This window comes from Rhinopithecus bieti, unplaced genomic scaffold (assembly GCF_001698545.2).
Source record: "Rhinopithecus bieti isolate Rb0 unplaced genomic scaffold, ASM169854v2 scaffold_12086, whole genome shotgun sequence".
NCBI classification, from domain to species: domain Eukaryota; kingdom Metazoa; phylum Chordata; class Mammalia; order Primates; family Cercopithecidae; genus Rhinopithecus; species Rhinopithecus bieti.
Window position 1 is genome coordinate 2,594,482 of NW_016807466.1, and position 18,810 is coordinate 2,613,291.

Here is an 18,810-nt window from a genome sequence, read left to right on the forward strand (position 1 = left end):
AGTTGTTTATCTTGCTTGATTGCTTATATCCAATTTTTGTGATGTTGGGAGAGCTTGTAGAAATATGCTTATTTCTAAGGATTATCTTGCTTTGAATTAATCAGAAAGATCAAGAATCCTTCAAAAGCCTTTTTAATGTATTCTTGAAGAGTGTTTTATATTATATTTGTAATTCAAAAACACAGCATTTTCAACATAGCTTGGGCTCTGTTTCATAGGAATCTAACCACCCATTAGTGAAGCTGCGTCATGCTGTGGGCCTGGGCCTGGGCCTGTTCTCTGTTGTATCCTGGGTCAGTACATAGCACAGTACATAGCACACAGGAGGAGTTTGGTGAATATAGATGTGGTGTGAAATGAATCCACTGTGTGGTCCAAAAGAAGAAAAAGAAAAAAGCACTATATTATATAATAATAATTATATATCTTTAATTTATTTGGACTTAAATATTTTAACACAGAGCTACTTATGTGCCCTTTTTGGCCAAAGAAGATAATTATTCAAGGACTTCCTTGAGTCTTACCCCTCTGTATTACAACAGAGCTGCAGGATCAGGCCATGTAGCCCCATTATAAAGGTATCGGGTAAATGAACATTAGCTGATCCCTGCTCTGTGTTAGCCCTGTCTTCACTCACTACAAAGACCAGAAACAAATATCGAGTGATAAGGAAGTTAGCATTCCTTAATGAGGTGAGTCCAGCTTCATGAATGGTGTATTTTAATTTATTTATTTATTTGTTTGTTTGTTTATTTTTGAGACAGAGTCTTGCTCTGGCACCTAGTCTGGAGTGCAGTGGCTCAGTCTCAGCTCACTACAACCTTCATCTCCCAGGTTCAAGCGATTCTCGTGCATCAGCCCCGGAGTAGCTGGGATTACAGGCACATACAACCACGCCTGTCTAATTTTCATATTTCTAGTAGAGACGGAGTTTCACCATGTTGGCCAGGCTCGTCTCGAATTCCTGACCTCAGGTAGTCCACCTGCCTCAGCCTCCCAAAGAGCCGGGATTACAGGTGTGAGCCACCGTGCCCGGCCATGAATGATGTATATTAAATACTAATGCTCTTCTTTTCAGGAAGAAGCCAATCCTGCTTGTGCATGGTGATAAGCGAGAGGCTAAGGCTCACCTCCATGCCCAGGCCAAGCCTTACGAGAACATCTCTCTCTGCCAGGTAAACCACTTACTGCCATTGGAGAGCATGCGTAGTCTTGAGTTAGAAGGAAACTTAGACATTTAGTCCACCCTCCCACCTAGTGCAGAAATCCTCTCTCCATATCAGTCATCAATAGATACTTGTCTACTCAGCTTAAACACTTCCTGAGATAGAGCATCCCATTCGTAGTACTCCTCAGGGTTGGAAAGGTTTTTCTTTTTGTGAGCCTGAAGTCTTCCTCCTAATTTCTACTCATTGGTCTTAATTTTCCCCTTCTGGAGCCACACAAATAAGTGAGTCTTTCATCTTACACATGTCAGTGATTCATATATCTAAAGTGATCTGTCCTGTCTCCCTTAGTTTTCTCTCTCTGATTCAAACATTCTCTTTCTTCAGTTTTACTCAGTGTACTATGAATTCTGAGTCTTCCTGCAACCTGCTAGTGCTCCACTGGTTGCATTTAGCTTGTCAGTATGCCTGTCGAAACCTGGGTTCCAACACTGAACAGGTCTTCTGGATGCAGTTCAGTGGCTATGGGTTTCTTTTTGTGAGTATCCTGTGAGTGCAAGTTAAAACTTGTAGTTTTTTGTGACACCTTATGTAACTTATATTAGCTGCCATTGACACTTCAACAGTAGTCCTTCAACCATAGTTCTTTTTTTCCACATCAGTTGCATGTAAGGTCTGAATAGGAGAGACCTATAGATTTAAAAAACTGTTAGGAAACTATGTGAGTCGTATGCTTTGTATGATCTAAGTCCAGTGTGGAAACATTAAATGGTCTTATAACAGGCGTATCCACTTGGTTTGCTGGGACCAAAGCAAAGCAGAAAAGAAAGCTATATTAGTTTGTTCTTGCACCGCTGTGAAGACATACCTGAGACTGGGTAATTTATAAAGAAGAGGGGTTTAATTGGCTGACGGTTCTGCAGGCTGTACATGAAGCATGGCTGAGGAGGCCTCAGGAAACTTTCAGTTGTGACAGAAGGTAGAGGAAGCCGGCACATACTTGGCGGGAGCAAGAGGGAAGAGAGAAGCGGGAAGAGCTACACGCTTTTATCAAACAACCAGATATCACGAGAACTCACTCACTATCACAAGAATAGCAAGGAGGAAGTCCACCCCCATGATCCAATCACCTCCTGCCAGGCCCCTCCTCCAACATTGGGGATTATAATTTGAGATGGGATTTGGGTGGGGACACAGACCCAAACCATATCAAAGGCCAAAAAACGGTTATTGCCCAGTTTCTTTATATAGTCCTATAATTTTGTCCTAATACTTTGCAGTTAGCGTACAGCATGGCCAGTGAGTCTTGGACTTTCATTAGGACCCATTTCTTTAGACTCATCATCCACAAAGATCTTCTATTACACGTGGCATTTTGAGCAAGAAACCTGCAAAGTAGAAAGGAAAACAAGGAATACAGAAGAATTTCTCACATTTATGATAACTACTTTCTATAGAAATGGTGGTTATGAAGTAGCTGGTGTGATAGTCACCTTTTCCTGTTTCTTTTGGCTGTATTAGTTCGTTAAGAGAAAACACGAAAGATGCTTTTTATAGCCCTTTTCTTTCCTTATCGTTAGTGAAATTGGCAAAAGAGTTCTGCTCTGTGAGTACGGAGACACAGTGAATGACATACTTTTTGGATTTTTTTTTTCTCATTTTCCTTCTAGTGTCTTTTTTCCCCATCCACAAAGATGTAAGAATTCCAACTCACACTGTATCACTCTTTTTCCAACTATATGTGATATCTTTGTATTTTTTTAAGATGAATACAGTACAAGAGCTCAATCTGGTCAGTTTTAAACATACCTCACAACATTTTCCTTATGATTTAACCCACTGCACTTTATAGAGCTGTCGTTTTAAAATGCCTTCTGTCCAACATGGGCTCATCTCATGCCCATAGATGTGCCTTTGCCTGGCAGTTGCCAAATTTCCATTGTTTTGCTTCTATTTCCAGCAACAGAAGAGGTTAGACGGCAGTAGCATAGCTCCCATCAAACCTTATAGTGGGCAGAAAGTAAACTGACACAGAAATTCTGAAAACCAGTGACTAAATGAATGGAAATAAAGTCTTTTAATTTTAAATATTACCTACCTGTACTCGTTTAGGAGAGTGGTTCCTGTGCTTGATAGTGTGCTCCAGGCTGGCCACCAGAGGGCATAGTGAGCCGCTTCTTCCAAACCTCTTGGAAAGAACTGTAAAGAAGCTCCCAACTCTAGGCTGACGTACAGGATTGTGTCCTTCTCCTGATGTCTTGAAACACCTTTGTACCTTGTCTGTAAGATAAAGTCTTTTTCTAGCAACATGGGTCATTTAAACTGACACACATTAGTTGGTGGCTGCTGACAGTCTCCCATTTTGCAAACGTGGGACCTAAGGGCAGACATTGAGACCTTGTGGTGGTCAGTGTCACATTGCCTGGGCTCAGTCCCGGCTCTGTGTGTGTGTATTAGTGTGCTTGGATGCTATAACAAAATTACCTGGGTGACTTTTCTTGGACTTGGGTCGCTGAAACAACAGGCACTTATTTCTCACAGTTCTGGAAGCTGGGAATCCAGGATCAAGGTGCCAGTCAATTCAGTTCCAGGTGAGGGCTCTCTTGCTGGCTTACAGATGGCCACATTCTCACGGTGTCCTCATGAGAGGGAGGGAAGAAGGCAGATACACAGGCTGTCTGGCAGCTCTTTTATAAGGATACCAGTTGTGTTGGATCAGGATCATCAGGATCCCACCCTTATGACCTCATTTAACCTTAATTACCTCCATAAAGTCCCTCTCTCCAAATAGTCACATTGGAAGTTGGGACTCCAACATATGAATTTGGTGGGGGACACAAGTGTTTAGTCTGCAACACTTAAATTCTGGGCTTGTCACTGGCTTGTCACCTAATTTCTTTATCTCTGAAATTGATTGCTAATGCTATTCATCCTAGAGTTTACTAAAGGACTTGATGCACTAGACCAAAAACAGCACCCAGTAAACAATATCTGTTGAAGCTATTATCCTTGTTTTTTGTGCTTAGACTTACCCAGAAGCATGTGACTTGTAATAAACTAAACAAAAGCCAGGTCTCTTCACCATTGTTCTTTCTCAGCTAAATATCATTTTATAGAGTGGCAGTCTTCCTTCTCATTTGGTAATTTTGAAGACATGAAATAGAGTTCCCTGCACTTTCTTCTGTGGCCAGGGTGCACAGATGCATGCTGGTCTGTGAGATCTCCACTCCAAACAGGGACTGTGTTGTAACTCACCTGTGTATTCCAGTTGCCCGTTACTGCCCCCAGCAAAGTTTCACCCACGTCGTGTGGTAAGGAGGCCGGGGTGGGTAGTGGGGAGAGGTTGCAGTAGTGATTGCTACGATTGTAGAGTGCCTACTGCATGCAGGACCCCGTTCCTCAGCATTTTACATGTGTGAGCTCATTCCTAACAACTCTGGATCTCAGAATGGTACCGTTTTAAAGAGGAGAAAGCTGAGGCATAGAGTTAGATGTATTTTCCAGGATCGTACAAAGTTGTGAAGGCAGGATTTAAGCCTATATACTGCATTCCTAATTGTGAAACTTTTACGGTTATTTAAACTCTTTCATAACCTACATCTTGTGACATATTCTGCTTAACCAAGATCTGGCGTTAGTGGGTATTAGATAAAATGTTTTCTATATACATACTTTGTAAAGGTGTCATTTTATAACATGAAAATGGATTTCATATGTTTTTATTTTCAGCACTTGCTATGCTAATATAAGAACATTTCTATTTTTAATTTGACATCCTAAGTCTTTATGTTGCCACCACTTTCAGTGTTTTTTTTTTTTTTTTTTTGGAGACAGAGTCTCGCTCTGTCACCCAGGCTGGAGTGCAGTGGCACGATCTCAGCTCACTGCAAGCTCCGCCTCCGGGGTTCACAACATTCTCCTGCCTCAGCATCCTGAGTAGCTGGGACTACAGGCACCCGCCACCACACCCGGCTAATTTTTTTGTATTTTTAGTAGAGACGGGGTTTCACTGCTTTAGCCAGAATGGTCTCGATCTGCTGACCTCGTGATGCGCCCACCTTGGCCTCCCAGAGTGCTGGGATTACAGGCGTGAGTCACTGCGCCCGGCCTTCAGTGTTTCTTTTAAATATTCTCTGAAAACTGTGTACCATTAATTTCTGTATAAGCCCAATATCTAAAACTTTGCATAGCGTCTCACTTGTTTTACTAGTTTTTTGTCAACTACAGAAATTAGGCTTCTCAGTCCTAATTACTGTAGTTAAAAATGTAGTGTATATTGAATCATTCTGGGTAACAAAATTTATGTCTTGTTTGTTTGTTTGTTTGTTTTAATGAGCATCCCCAGATGCTATTATAAAAGCTGTCTTGTTTTTCAAGGGCTTGTCCAGTAGAGGTCAGTAGAAATAGTTTTTTTAAAAAAAGTTGGCCTGATTGCTTTCTAATGTAATTTCCAGTAGATATGGATATTAGTGAGTTGTTTTTAAATAAATGACTTCTTTTTCATCCTAGGCAAAGTTGGATATTGCATTTGGAACACACCACACGTAAGCAATTTTATGAAATGGGGAACCCCTCAAGCATTGTCATTTGTCCGTTACACGGTTATTCTTAGGAAAGACTGAGCATGGTAGGCTCACCTAGGATCTAGCACAGTGATGCTTAACTGAGCCTGGGAGAGCTATTCTTTTATTTAATGCTCTTATAAAAATTATTTGTTCTGTCCTTTTAATTTTATAGATCAGGAAACTGAGGCCCAGGTTTAGGTATGTGATTCTGCCTTGGGCCAGTAGTGGAAACAGGAATAGAACCTATTTATTCTAACTTTAATTTATATATATATGTGTGTGTGTGTGTATATCTATATATATATACACACATATAATTTTTCAAGACGTGGTTTCACTCTGTTGCCCAGACTGGAGTGCAGTGGCATGATCACAGCTCACTGCAGCCTCCAACTCCCGGGCTTAAGCAATCCTCCCACCTCAGCCTCCCGAGTAGCTGGGACAATAGGCACACGCCATCATGCCCGGCTAATTTTTTTGTAGAGACAGGGGTCTCACTTTGTGACCCAGGCTGATCTTGAACTCCTGGGCTCAAACAGACCTCCTGCCTTAGCCTCTCAAAGTGTTAGGATTACAGGCATGAGCCCCTGTGCTGGCATTAACTTTAGCTTTAAATTTGTTCTTGTTTGCTCATTGCTAAAATTTACCTTGTTTTTTCCTTTGGTCCATTCACTACCACCCCCTCGTCCCTACACACATACTTTTCAGGTTAAACTCAACAGAGCTCTTTTTTTTTTTTTTTTTTTTGAAACAGAGTCTCACTCTGTTGCCCAGCCTGGAGTGCAGTGGCACAATTTCGGCTCACTGCAACCTCCACCTCCTGGGTTCAAATGATTCTCCTGCCTCAGCCTCCCAAGTAGCTGGGGTTACAGGCCATTTCCACCACACCTGGCTAACTTTTCTATTTTTATTAGAGACTGGGTTTCACCATGTTGGCCAGGCTGTTCTCAAACTCCTGACCTCAGGTGATCCACCGTCCTCTGCCTCCCAAAGTGTTGGGATTACAGGCGTGAGCTACCATGCCTGGCCAAGAGCTCTTTTTTTTTTTTTTTTTTTTTTTTGGGGGGGGGGTTTTTCTTGTTTCCCCCGGCGGGGGTGGAGGGGCCAGGTTTACGCTCACTGCAAGCTCCGCCTCCCAGGTTCCCGCCATTCTCCTGCCTCAGCCTCCCAAGTAGCTGGGACTACAGGCGCCCGCCACCTCGCCCGGCTAGTTTTTTGTATTTTTAGTAGAGATGGGGTTTCACTGTGTTCGCCAGGATGGTCTCGATCTCCTGACCTTGTGATCCGCCCGTCTTGGCCTCCCAAAGTGCTAGGATTACAGGCTTGAGCCACCGCGCCCGGCCTGACCAAGAGCTCTTAATTCAGAGTTTAAAATGCCTAGGAGGCTGGGCGCTGTGGCTCATGCCTATAATCCCAGCACTTTAGGAGGCCAAGGCAGGTGGATTATTTGAGATCAGGAGTTCAAGACCAATCTGGCCAACATGGTGAAACCCCATCTCTACTAAAAATACGAAAATTAGCTGGGCAGTAGTGGGACGTGCCTATAATCCCAGCTGCACAGGAGGCTGAGGCAGGAGAATCACTTGAGCCTGCAAGGCAGAGGTTGTGGTGAGCCACGATCATGCCAGTGCACTCCAGTCTGGGCGACAGAGTGAGACCCTATCTCAAAAACAAACAAAAAATGCCTTTGGAAAGTAATTACAATTGAACTTTTCCCATTTAAGTATCTGTAGTTTACATTTTGTTGAAATGACAGTATTTTGTAGAAGATTGAGCTCGTGTCTTGAAATTATTTCTAGTTGCTTATTTAAAAAAAAAATTTTTTTTTTTGAGACAGTCTTGCTCTGTTGCCTAGGCTGGAGTACAGTGGCGCAATCTCGGCTCACTACAACCTCCGCCTCCTAGGTTCTAGCAGTTCTCCTGCCTCAGCCTCCGAGTTGCTGGGACTACAGGCGCGTGCCACTGCATCTAGCTAATTTTTGTATTTTTAGTAGAGATGGGGTTTCACCATGTTGGCCAGGCTGGTCTCGAACTCCTGACCTCAGGTGATCCACCTCGGCCTCCCAAGGTGCCGGGATTACAGGTGTAAGCCACCGCGCCTAGCCTATTTTTAAAATGTTTTAAGAATTAAATACTTATTATGTTCTTGACACAGCTCAAGACAATATAGAGTTTTTATTCTTATGGCTTTTTCTTTGGTGAGAGAAGCAAGACAAACATGTGAATTAGAAAAGGAGAATCACCGTCCAGATCATAGTGATGGAGTATAAACTGCATTCTCCACCTCACAGGGTAGAGCTAGAAACAGTGAACGAGGCAGTCTTTGAGACTGTATACACTTTGGCACACAGGCCCTGCTCTGTCCAATTTCGGTTGGATGCTGTGCAATCCTGTGGTCTGTCTCTCAGTGTTTTAGAATGGGAAAGCTCTTTGGTTTCCTCTAGAGCTTTCTAGAGGAGCAGAGTTAATTCTTATGGCTCCAAGAATCGATAGAGGGGAAAGAGAAAGCCAAAGCAGCTGAATGTCAAATATCCAGATCCAGGCAGTAGCTAGTGGCAGACCACAGGATGGGCAAGGCATGCTTCTTTCCGCTAAGATCGATAGCCAGGCCCCCACCACGCATCATTCAGTCCTCTTTCCCACCAAAGCCATGTCTCCCCCCACCTTGCCTACCCCTGTAGCAGTAGCATGAAGTGTTCACCGTTGCAGCCACCAGCCCTGTGAAGCCATGTGTGGTGAAAGGAGTGCCCTGGCATCTGGCATGTGTGATCCCAACAAGCTCTTCTGCTGGCCCAGTTTGTGACCTTGGATAATCCCTGTTAAATGTCCAGACATAGATTCCACAATTGTAGAATGAGAATAACTCCTTCTCTGGATTACTGTGAAGATTGGTGTGATAACATACGACAGAGCTTCTAGGATGGCACCTGGCAGAGAGGTGCTTGCCATATGTTAGTTCTCTTCCCCCTTTGCAGGAATAGCTGCGTATTTGAGTTGGTTCCCTTTGGCTGCCCCACAGCTTAGCAGACAATATGGCAGGTCAGCATTCTTCAAGGGAGATCTCATTCCTCGCCCTTTCCTATCCATTTTTAACTGTGACCTTATTAACACTACCATTTTGTCTATGAAAAGATGAATATGGCTACTCTCAAGTTCATAATTCTGTTTGATAGCATTCATTGACATTAGTGTGTGATTTGCCTGATAATCGATGTCTTGACTAATGGAAATATTTGTAAACCTTCTATCATGAATCCATAACTGACGTATTCTTAATTACAATCAGCTGCTGATTTGGCAACTGTGTATGTAAATTTGCCCAGATTTCAGGGAGCACATTTCACAAATGGAAAGAAGATGGCTCAGCAGCTGTCATTTCTCCAGCTTTGCATTAATTTACTGTTTGCCAGCTTGGGTTAATTTCTCGTTCTGGCAAGAGCTAAATATCTCATTCTCTTTTCTGCCCTCATATCCTTTTTCTTATCTTTTTATGACAATTTCATCCTGCCCAGATAGTATTCGTGTTGTTTATTTGGAGAGAGCCAGTGGTTCGGTTTTTTTTCCCATGTTTGAATTGAGTTTCATCAGTAAGTATCAAGTAGCATTTTGGCCTCAATAGAAATGATAAAATAAGTCAGGACAGAGTTATAGCCATGAAAAGTGACACTTTAGTTGGAGAGAGAGAACTTAGATTCCTGAAATATTGAAATAATCCTATTGAAAACAACAGGGAGATAAAAATCATCCATTATTAGATTAGAAAATAAAACTGTGTACCGAAGGAGTAATAGGAATGTACAGGTGAGAGTGTTTCACATTTAACAAATTTTTTTTTTTTTTGAGACAGAGTTTCACTCTTTCACCCAGGCTGTAGTGCAGTGGTACAGTCTCGGCTCACTGAAACCTCCGCCTCCCGGGTTCAAGTGATTCTCCTGCCTCAGCCTCGTTAGTAGCTGTGATTACAGGTGCCCACCACCACACCTGGCTAATTTTTATATTTTTAGTAGAGATGGGGTTTCGCCATGTTGGCCAGCCTGGTCTCAAACTCCTAACCTCAGGTGATCTGCCAGCCTCAGCCTCCCAAAGTGCTGGGATTACAGCTGTGAGCCACCATGCCTGGTAGCAAAATGTATTTTTGCATTTCATTCACAACAGTCCTGAAGTGGGGTTAATCCTTAGACATACAAGTGGAAAACTGAGGCTTAGGGACATTGAATGGCTTACCTAGGGTCAAAGGGCTTCTAAATGACAAAGTCTGGAGCTCAGGTCTTCAGACTTCATATGGAAAGCTTTTATCTATATCCTGTTCCCTCTCTCTCACTGCAATTAAAATAAGAGAAATGTGTTTGATTAGAGGTCTGGGGAGGTCACATGGAAAAAGAGTGGACCCAACTAGGTCTGATTTGGGTTGACAAAGAATAGGCAAGACTTACCCCAAGCCCAGATAACACACTTTTGACAAGTGTGGCACCTATGGATACAAAAAACCACTAATGGTAATGAAGCATCTTTTAAACTTCTTAAAATTTCAACTCATAATAAGAAATACACTTTACATTTCAGTGTATTATGCACTAACATACCTTTGTGCCAGAACAAAATTTCATGAACCAGTAATTAAATATATACTGTATACCAATTTATGCTATTTTAGTTGTTTAAAAAATGCCAGCCATGATGCAGCAAGAGGTTGTTGACCATGCTTTGAATCTCAGACACCAGACGAGAAGGTTCCCATGGTGCCTAGTAGAAACAGGTGATGCTGAATAGATAATAAGGGGCTAGGCTGCAGGGATGTGAAGTGCCAGGACTGGCCAGGTAGACAGAATGGGGTGAAAGTTCTTTTACCACCAAATACTCAACCTTTTTGAAAGGTTTTCAACCTATCACTCAAGGCAGACTTTCATCATGGTAATATATAGAAGGGAAAATTATAAATGTTAAGTTTGGGTAATATGAGAGTTTAAAAAAATTCCTTTAGTTATATATTACATTTGCATTGGAAAGTATTACATATTTTGAAAGTACTGTTAATGCTTTTGATCCTTTGCTGTTTTAAAGGAAAATGATGCTGTTGCTCTATGAAGAAGGACTCCGGGTTGTCATACACACCTCCAACCTCATCCATGCTGACTGGCACCAGAAAACTCAAGGGTTTGTAGGGGCCTGCTCACTTCCTGGCAGTGTGTGTGCTGAGAAAGGTCAAAAGCCAGAACATTCGCTTTATTCTTTTTTCTATTTTTTTAATTGTAAAAATAACACACGTGGCCTAGAAAAGGAGTTGTATGCAGAAAAAGTTACTGTATTCTTTTACTGCCTGCCCTATTCTACCTTCTTGGAGTAACCAGTGTTAACAGGAGCATCATCATCCACAGCTACCTCTATGGTACATGTAAACATACATTACTATTTACACACAGTAGTGTCTTCCTAGTTTTTAGAGAAGTGGCATCATATACACTCTACAGATAAGTAGAGGGAACAGCACATGCAGAGGATCTGAGGCAGAATCGGGGTTAGAGAATGAAAGATCTGAACCCATTGTTTTCCCAGTGGGATTTACCAGATAGCTTTTGTGATTTCTCCTTGCTCATGTACCCACCTGTATTTTTCCTTGCCGCTTCCCAAACAGGAATCAAAGGAAAAGTTAGGGTAGGGCCTGGTCATGTTAATAGTGTGCTAAATATTTTCCCACTCCCCCAGTTGGTGTGTTTTCTTTGAAACAAATTTAAGCTGGTGTCTTTAGAGCCTTTAGTGTGTTAATGAAGTTGTGAATCTCCAAGAGAAGAATTGAATACGAAAGCTTTTCTGAACTTTATAAACTACTAACCCTCTGTACTTGGTGCACATATGCTAAATCCAGGTTTTGATCCCCTTTTCAAGAGGTGTTTGCTTTTTAAAAGGGATTTTTAGGGATTTGCTCAAATCAAGTTCAGCTATTCTTGACTAACTTTAATTTTCTTTCATTGAAGCCATTTTGCGCATCTCTTCCTGTCCTAGAGAAGAGCTGGTTAACAAACAGCCTTCTGCGTTGGGAGAAACTCGGACGTTTGTCTAGCATCATATCTGGGTTCACGTTTTCTCTGTCATCCTCCTCTGCCTCACCCTGCCCCATATCATTGCCTAGCTTGGGCTAGAACTCCTAATTGGAGTGTATTACGTTCAGCTAAGCTCTGCTGAGCCCAGGTTACATCGTTGTTTGTTTGTTTGAGACGGTCTCACTCTGTCACCCAGGTTAGAATGCTGTGATACGATCACGGCTCACTGCAACCTCAACCTCCTGGTCCCAGGTGATCCTCCCACCTAAGCCTTCTGGGTAACGGGGACTGCAGGCACGCACCACCACACCTGGCTAACTTTCTGTATTTTTTGTAGAGACAAGGTTTTGCCTAGTTGCCCAGGCTGGTCTCGAACTTCTGGGCTCAAGCGATCTGCCCGCCTCAGCCTCTCAAAGTGCTGAGATTATAGGCGTGAACCACTGCACCCAGCCCCAAATTACGTCTTAGTTTGAGCTAAAATAACTTTTCAGCTTCCTTCAACAGGTCTTGCTTCAACCTGAGTGCACTGCGCAGGACAAATGTAATCTCTTTCCCTTAAGGCAGTCCTTCAGAGTTTGAAAGGGAGTCTTGTCTCTGAGCCTCACATCTCTTGTTCCCTCCCCACTCCCTTGCCCCACCATAATTCCTGGTAGTTTTTCTGTAAATGTGTTACAGTTTTTCAGTATCCCACTTAAAATATGCTTTTCAAAATGAAGTGTGGCTCTGACTGGTCCAGGGTTGAGGGGATAGCTGCTCTGTCTCTAAGTCTCAGCTGTAGCACTTTCTTGATCTACTAAATTTATGGTTAACTACGCCTTTGGTACCCCAAGAGCTTCTAAGCCAGCTCTCCTGAGCTGCCAGATTGGGTGTGGAGATTCATGTAGCCCTAACAAAAGGAAATGAGATTAATGTAGCTTGTTCCCGTGAAACAATAATTAATGTTACTAAAGGGATTTCTCAAGTTAGCTCTCAGCCTCACATGGTTCCAAGAATCCCACCCTGGGCCTCCAGCTCGTTCTGAAGTTGGAAGCTTAGCTTACAGGCAGTAGTACCTTTTTGGAATTCTCTGGGGTGGTTGCTAGGAGGGAAGAGGCAGGGGTAAGGGCTTGGGTGTTTCTTTTATTTAAAAAAATATTTTTTAATTTAAAATTTTAGAAAACTTACTGACTAGGTAGGAATGGTTCAAAACTCAGAAAGTACCAAGACTGTGAAATCTTCCTCTGGCAGCCATCCTCGTGTGGGATCCTATTATTTCATGCTTGGTCTGTATTCTACTCTCTAATACTTTGCATTTCATGTTGTTTGGGGTAATTTTAAAACTTTTGAAAGCAGTTTTTGTGTATAATCTCACTTCATAATTGGTCCGTGGTTCTGCTAATCCCCTTCAGCTGCCTGATGGTTCACCTGTTGATTTCTCACTTTTAAAATTAGAACAAGAGTTGCATTCAAAGCTCACAGTAAAAAAAATAAAATTATTTGGCTCATTATAATAATTTTCTCATCTTATTTTGTGACGTGTTAAAAATGCCTCATATCTCAGCATCTTAGTTTAGAAAGTCATTTGTCTTCTTTCTCATCCTGAACTCACCTGTGAGTGAATCTGATCCGGGAGGAGCCTCACTCAGCCTGGAAACTTTGAGGTGCTATTGCAAGGGGGAGGTCCTCCACGTCTATCCAGCCCAACCTGGTCGTTTTACACAGGGAGGCAAAGGTCCAGAGAGGTCACAGGGCTTACCCAAAATGGTATAGTCAGCTAGCCAATCTGGGTCCAGAACCTGGGGTCCAGCCCTCGTCACACCGTGCTACCTCCTATGCTAAGTGCCTCCCCTCCCCAGGGTGGGAAGCAGGGGTATGAAGTGCCCCTTGCTAGAAACTTGCAGAAGATGCACTGCCAAGAGTCCTTGCAGTTCTGGATGACTTCTGCCCTGTTGGCCTGCATCTTGCCAGTCTCCTTCAGGGGCTGCCAGGTGAAAGAGAAATTGGGCAGTTTCTCTTTCAGCTTAATAGATAGAACCCAGGGTGGGGAAAAGGGGAGTAGCCACAGAAGGGGAAAAATGTAACACCTGATACTTTTGACTGCTCCTGTAAGTCATTGCTTTGCAACAGCCCAGTGAGGCAGCCCTGTTAACCCCACTTTTTTGCATTTGAAGAAACTGAAGCACAAAAGGTTTGAAGCCATTTTAGTAATCTACTGTGAAGCAGTTTATAGAAGGATTGGGATTAGATATGATCGTTTTCTATTTACGGATAAAATGTAGAAGTTTTGGCAAAGAGCACTGTTTTCCTCTGGGGAAAAAGAATTAATGAAATGAAAGATGTCTATTATGCCTCTTCAGTGAATTAAGTGTTTGAAAGTTTGAGGTTATTGTAATGTCACTGAATGTGATACTTAATCCAGGCACCAGAAAGTATAAGATGTAAAAATATGCTGCTATAGCACCTACATTATGAAAATGGGTTTGTTGATTGAAAATAGATTTTTCACATACACTTTTGGTATAGATAACACAATTCTTATTTCACATTTGGCTGAAGAGCTGCATTGGTGCAGACAAGGGCAAATTCTTGCTGGGATTACCACTGGTAGCATGAATTTGCTCTAACTGTTAAGAGTAGAATTCTTAACTCTTACCATCAAGTCTTAGAAAGCAATATATAGGTGCAGAGGTAATAGGAGGAATAAGGAAGGTTTGGCGAGTGAGAGGGAGCATGGAAGGATGTGGGTTGGAAGAAGTGAGCAGAGCCCAGGTCTTACTGAATCTTCAATTCATGGCAAGGCATCCAGGAATAATTCTCAATGTGATGGGAAACCATTGGAGTGGTGTGCTCACATTTATGTTTCATGTTTCCTAAAATTACTTACCATGTGGAGACACCGAGAATTCACCTCTTTCTTAGAATGAAGGCATAATCGATACAGAGATCATTGTCATCAGTTGTTTGCCTGACTGTTAAAGGTTCTTTTTTTAATTCCAGAATATGGTTGAGCCCCTTATACCCACGAATTGTTGATGGAACCCACAAATCTGGAGAGTCAAGAACACATTTTAAAGCTGATCTCATCAGTTACTTGATGGCTTATAATGCCCCTTCTCTCAAGGAGTGGATAGATACCATCCACGAGCACGATCTCTCTGAAACGAAGTATGTGCCAGCTTATCAATTTGGGGTTCATACCTTGCGAGCCTCATGAGGTCTGGAATGCAGGGACCTGGAAAGAGGTGGGGTGAAATCTAGCCAAGCTTCAGAACATGATGAGGGGATGAACAGATTCTATCACATCTGTATCTCGTGGTTCTCAGGCATGAAAGTGACAGCCAGTGAATCTTCATGTTTACCTTAGCCTCTCACTGGGGTACTCTCACAATTATTGAGTTCTTTGGTACTTTACATCTTGTAGGTGTTCCATCATTAGTTGATTTGCTTGAAAAATGAATTTGAGAGTCAATTCAAGAAAATGGGTTGGCTCTTGGATCATTTATTGATTATATTAGTTTTCATGTGTATTTTGTCTTTTTTTTTTTATTTTTTTTGTTTTATGTGTTTTTTTTTTTTTTTTTTTTTTTTTTTCGGTGCCCAAAGCACATCACTATGTTTTATAACTTGTGGTTTTATGTCTTTTAGTGTTTATCTTATTGGTTCAACCCCAGGACGCTTTCAAGGAAGTCAAAAAGATAACTGGGGACATTTTAGACTTAGGAAGGTAACAGAACTTTTACTATTTTAACATTTTTTTAAAATTTAATGTATATTCTCTCTTAAAATAATTTTATATTTTGATGCAGCTTCACAATATTTCTGCACAATTCTGGGCAAATAGGTACTTGATAAATTGATAATTATAGTTCTTAGTAATTACTGCTTTTTAATGTGTTTTGCCTCATAGCCATAGGCTGTTAATGGCATAAATATACTCGTTTTTATTTGTAATAAAGATAGAGGTTTCCTATTCACACACATATTATAGCTTTTGATTATTCAGCATATCAAGTTTTAAGATATAAATTCAACAAACAGAAAATGTTGAGTAAAGACTACAACTGAGCTATATTTTGATTATAAAACCAGTGCCCTTAAGAAAACTAATTACAAAAATAATACTTGCTGCTGATATGAAAATGCCCAAAGAAAGGTCATAAAATAAAGTAAGTTGAGGATTAAAGTTTTTTTCATCTCTTTTTAGGTAGTTTACTGACCTTAATAAATTCCCTGGCCGGGCGTGGTGGCTCATGCCTGTAATCCCAGCATTTTGGGAGGCTGAGATGGGCAGATCACGAGGTCAGGAGTTTGAGACCAGCCTGGCCAACGTGGTGAAACCTCGTCTCCACTAAAAATACAAAAATTAGCCGGGCATGGTGGTGAGCACCTGTAATCCCAGCTACTCGGGAGGCTGAGGCAAGAGAATCACTTGAACCCCGGAGGCGGAGATTGCAGTGAGCTGAGACCGGCTATTGCACTCCAGCCTGGGTGACAGAGTGAGACTCCATCTCAAAAAAAATAAATAAATTCTCTAAAATGGCTTTCTTTAAGGCCTTAACCTCTTATTCTGTAAACTATTTAAAATGTAAGAATTTTCCCTTGGTTAATGAAACTTTTTAATTTCCTTTTGTGAAATGAGATCACAGCTTAAAGCAGGCAGGATCTTGTGAAGACATCTTTTATGTCTTGGCCTAGAAAGGAAGTTGAGCACATTGGCCTGTGCCCAACCTTGGAGGCAGATATCCATAGCTGGGTCAAACCCTGCTTTGTTATCTACAAGTCATGTGACCTTGACTTGTTCCTTAACATACATCGCTTGTCATCTATGAAGTGGACATAATAATAGTACTTCCCTCCGGTGATTGTGAGGGTTAAATGAAATGATGAATGTAAAACAGTACAGAGTACATGGTAAGTCTTCAGTGCACATACACGGTTGTTTGTGGACTAATGTCTAATGGTTTAGATAGGCTAGATAATAGTACGTATTGTGTGTGATCACCATCTGATACTGAAAGTTCAACTATATGTTAAAGAGTTTTCAAACCACTTTTTACACACAGTTGCTTATGTTGCGCCACAGCTTTCTTCCAGGAAGGCAGGCTAGTGATTAGGTGCCTGTTTCCACTGAAGTGTAAATCTAAGCCCCGAGACTTGTCCAGGATAGGGTGGCCCTTCAGGGGCCGAGCACTGCAATAAAAACTGGGTGTTGTAAGTTGTCGGTTCAGCTCTGTTCCCTACACCATGCTGTACCCAAGGTGGACATGGAAACTTTGGGCTTTTTGGGAAGTGTATGTGTAAGTATTAATGCCTAAGCTGTGTTAAGGAAAATAATACATATTAAACAAAACATCAGTCAGAATATGAGCTACAGTTTATTTTTCTGCTCTCTCCAGCCCTCTAGGTAGGCATTCAGCACATATTTAAGTGGATAAGGTTTCCAAATATTTTCTGAATTGTTTCTGCAGCTTTGCATAATTATCAAAGCAGGAAATGCAGATCAGTCTTCTGCAGTGTTTTAGCTGGTATGTGTATGTAAATGTTCTCTTTTATGTTTAGACCATCACAGCTGCCTGGAGCTCAAGTGTTAAACTATGAATGTTAAACCTCTTTCAAATGATAGGAGTCAAAACATGTAATCCTTCTAGGTATGGTTTAAATGTCGGTAGCAAAAAACTCACTTTGTTTACTCTGCTGTCACACTACAACAGTCAACACAGAAAACTGTGACCAAATATGTGTGGGGTTTTCCTCATACACTAAGCAGGGGACAGCAGCTGGGTGTCCTCTAGTTCACTTCAATTCTTATGCTGTCTTCCTGGAGATGTATAAAGAAAGTCACTTTAAAGAAAGTGATAGTATAAAGAAAGTGACTTTTTATTCCAAAGCTGACTTAGAGGAATAAGTACAGGCTTCCTGTCTTAAGGGTACTGCTTTGCTCTTGGCGCAGAAAGTGGACACTTTTAAAAGGGGGCATAGCATGAATGGCACGCAGAGGAGGAAACAAGCAGGTGGATAGTTCCTTACTTTCTGCCTTCTCTACCAGGTAGTCCATTTGGTCTCTTCCTGGGCAGAACTAGGTTGTAAAGATGGCCGAAACTCTCCAGGTGGGAGAGTTTTTTAGTGGGCATACTTTGGGTTGTAAATTTACTGCTGTCCCTCAAGGCAGTCTCCTGGTGGGAAAAAGTTCTGCTCTGGAGCTTCTAAGCACAAAGTTAGATGAACTTGCCCTGTAGGGAGTGGCTGCTAAAGGAAAAGTAAAAGGTTGTAATTGCATTTCTAAAGGGCTAAGTAGGAAGTGGAGAAGGAGTTGGGGGCAGCAGAGAAAAAAGAAAAGTAGGGAAAAATAATTGAAAAAATACTTTTTTTTTTTTTAAAGAAATATGGGGGTAGCCTCAGATCCCATAGATTAAGGACTCCATCCCACAAGACTGTCCCTCTCCCTTGGACACCAGTTGCAAGTCTGGGCCTCCAGAACTTCTGACTGACCAGCTTCAAGTTGAGGTTCCCGTGACCCTCTCTTTGAGTTTGATTAATTTGCTAGAGCAGCTCACTGAACTCGGGGAAACACATAATGTTTACTGGCTTATTATAAAGGATACAGATGAAGAGATGCATAGAGCAAGGTATAGGGAAGGGGCACAGAGCTTTCATGCCCTCTCTGGGTGCACCACCACTGTCCAGCAGCCTGCAGGAGTTCAGCTGTCAGAAAGCTCCCTAAACCCTGGCCTTTTGGGTTTTAATGGAGGCTTCAGTTACATAGGCATGGAGTGATTACACACTGCCATCCTTGGTGATCAGCTCAACCTTAGCCCCTCCTATCCCATGGAGGCGGCCGGGGGGACGCGGGTGGGGGGGGGGTGTTGTTCCAAAAGTCGCCAGTCTTCTAATCATGCCTTGGTTGATCTGACCAAGCCCCATCCTGAGTTAGCCTAGGGTCTGCCTGCCTCAGTCTCAATTAACATACAGAAAGAACATCACATTGGAAACCCAAGGATTTTAGTAGTTTGCATGCCAGGAAACAGGGATGCGAAGACCAAATACATTATTTCATAGTATCAA

At 42.0% G+C, this 18,810-nt stretch overlaps 1 protein-coding gene across 1 annotated transcript in view; it reads left to right on the forward strand.

Annotated features, from left to right (window-relative positions):
- The window catches only part of TDP1 (tyrosyl-DNA phosphodiesterase 1), a 96,077-nt gene that overhangs the window by 14,751 nt on the left and 62,516 nt on the right, over positions 1-18,810 (forward strand). Inside the window, 7 exon segments of the mRNA XM_017882295.1 lie at positions 1,079-1,175; positions 5,676-5,710; positions 10,793-10,885; positions 14,746-14,913; positions 15,394-15,472; positions 16,977-16,980; positions 18,381-18,413. Of these exon segments, the coding sequence (XP_017737784.1) occupies positions 1,079-1,175; positions 5,676-5,710; positions 10,793-10,885; positions 14,746-14,913; positions 15,394-15,472; positions 16,977-16,980; positions 18,381-18,413 (509 nt within the window).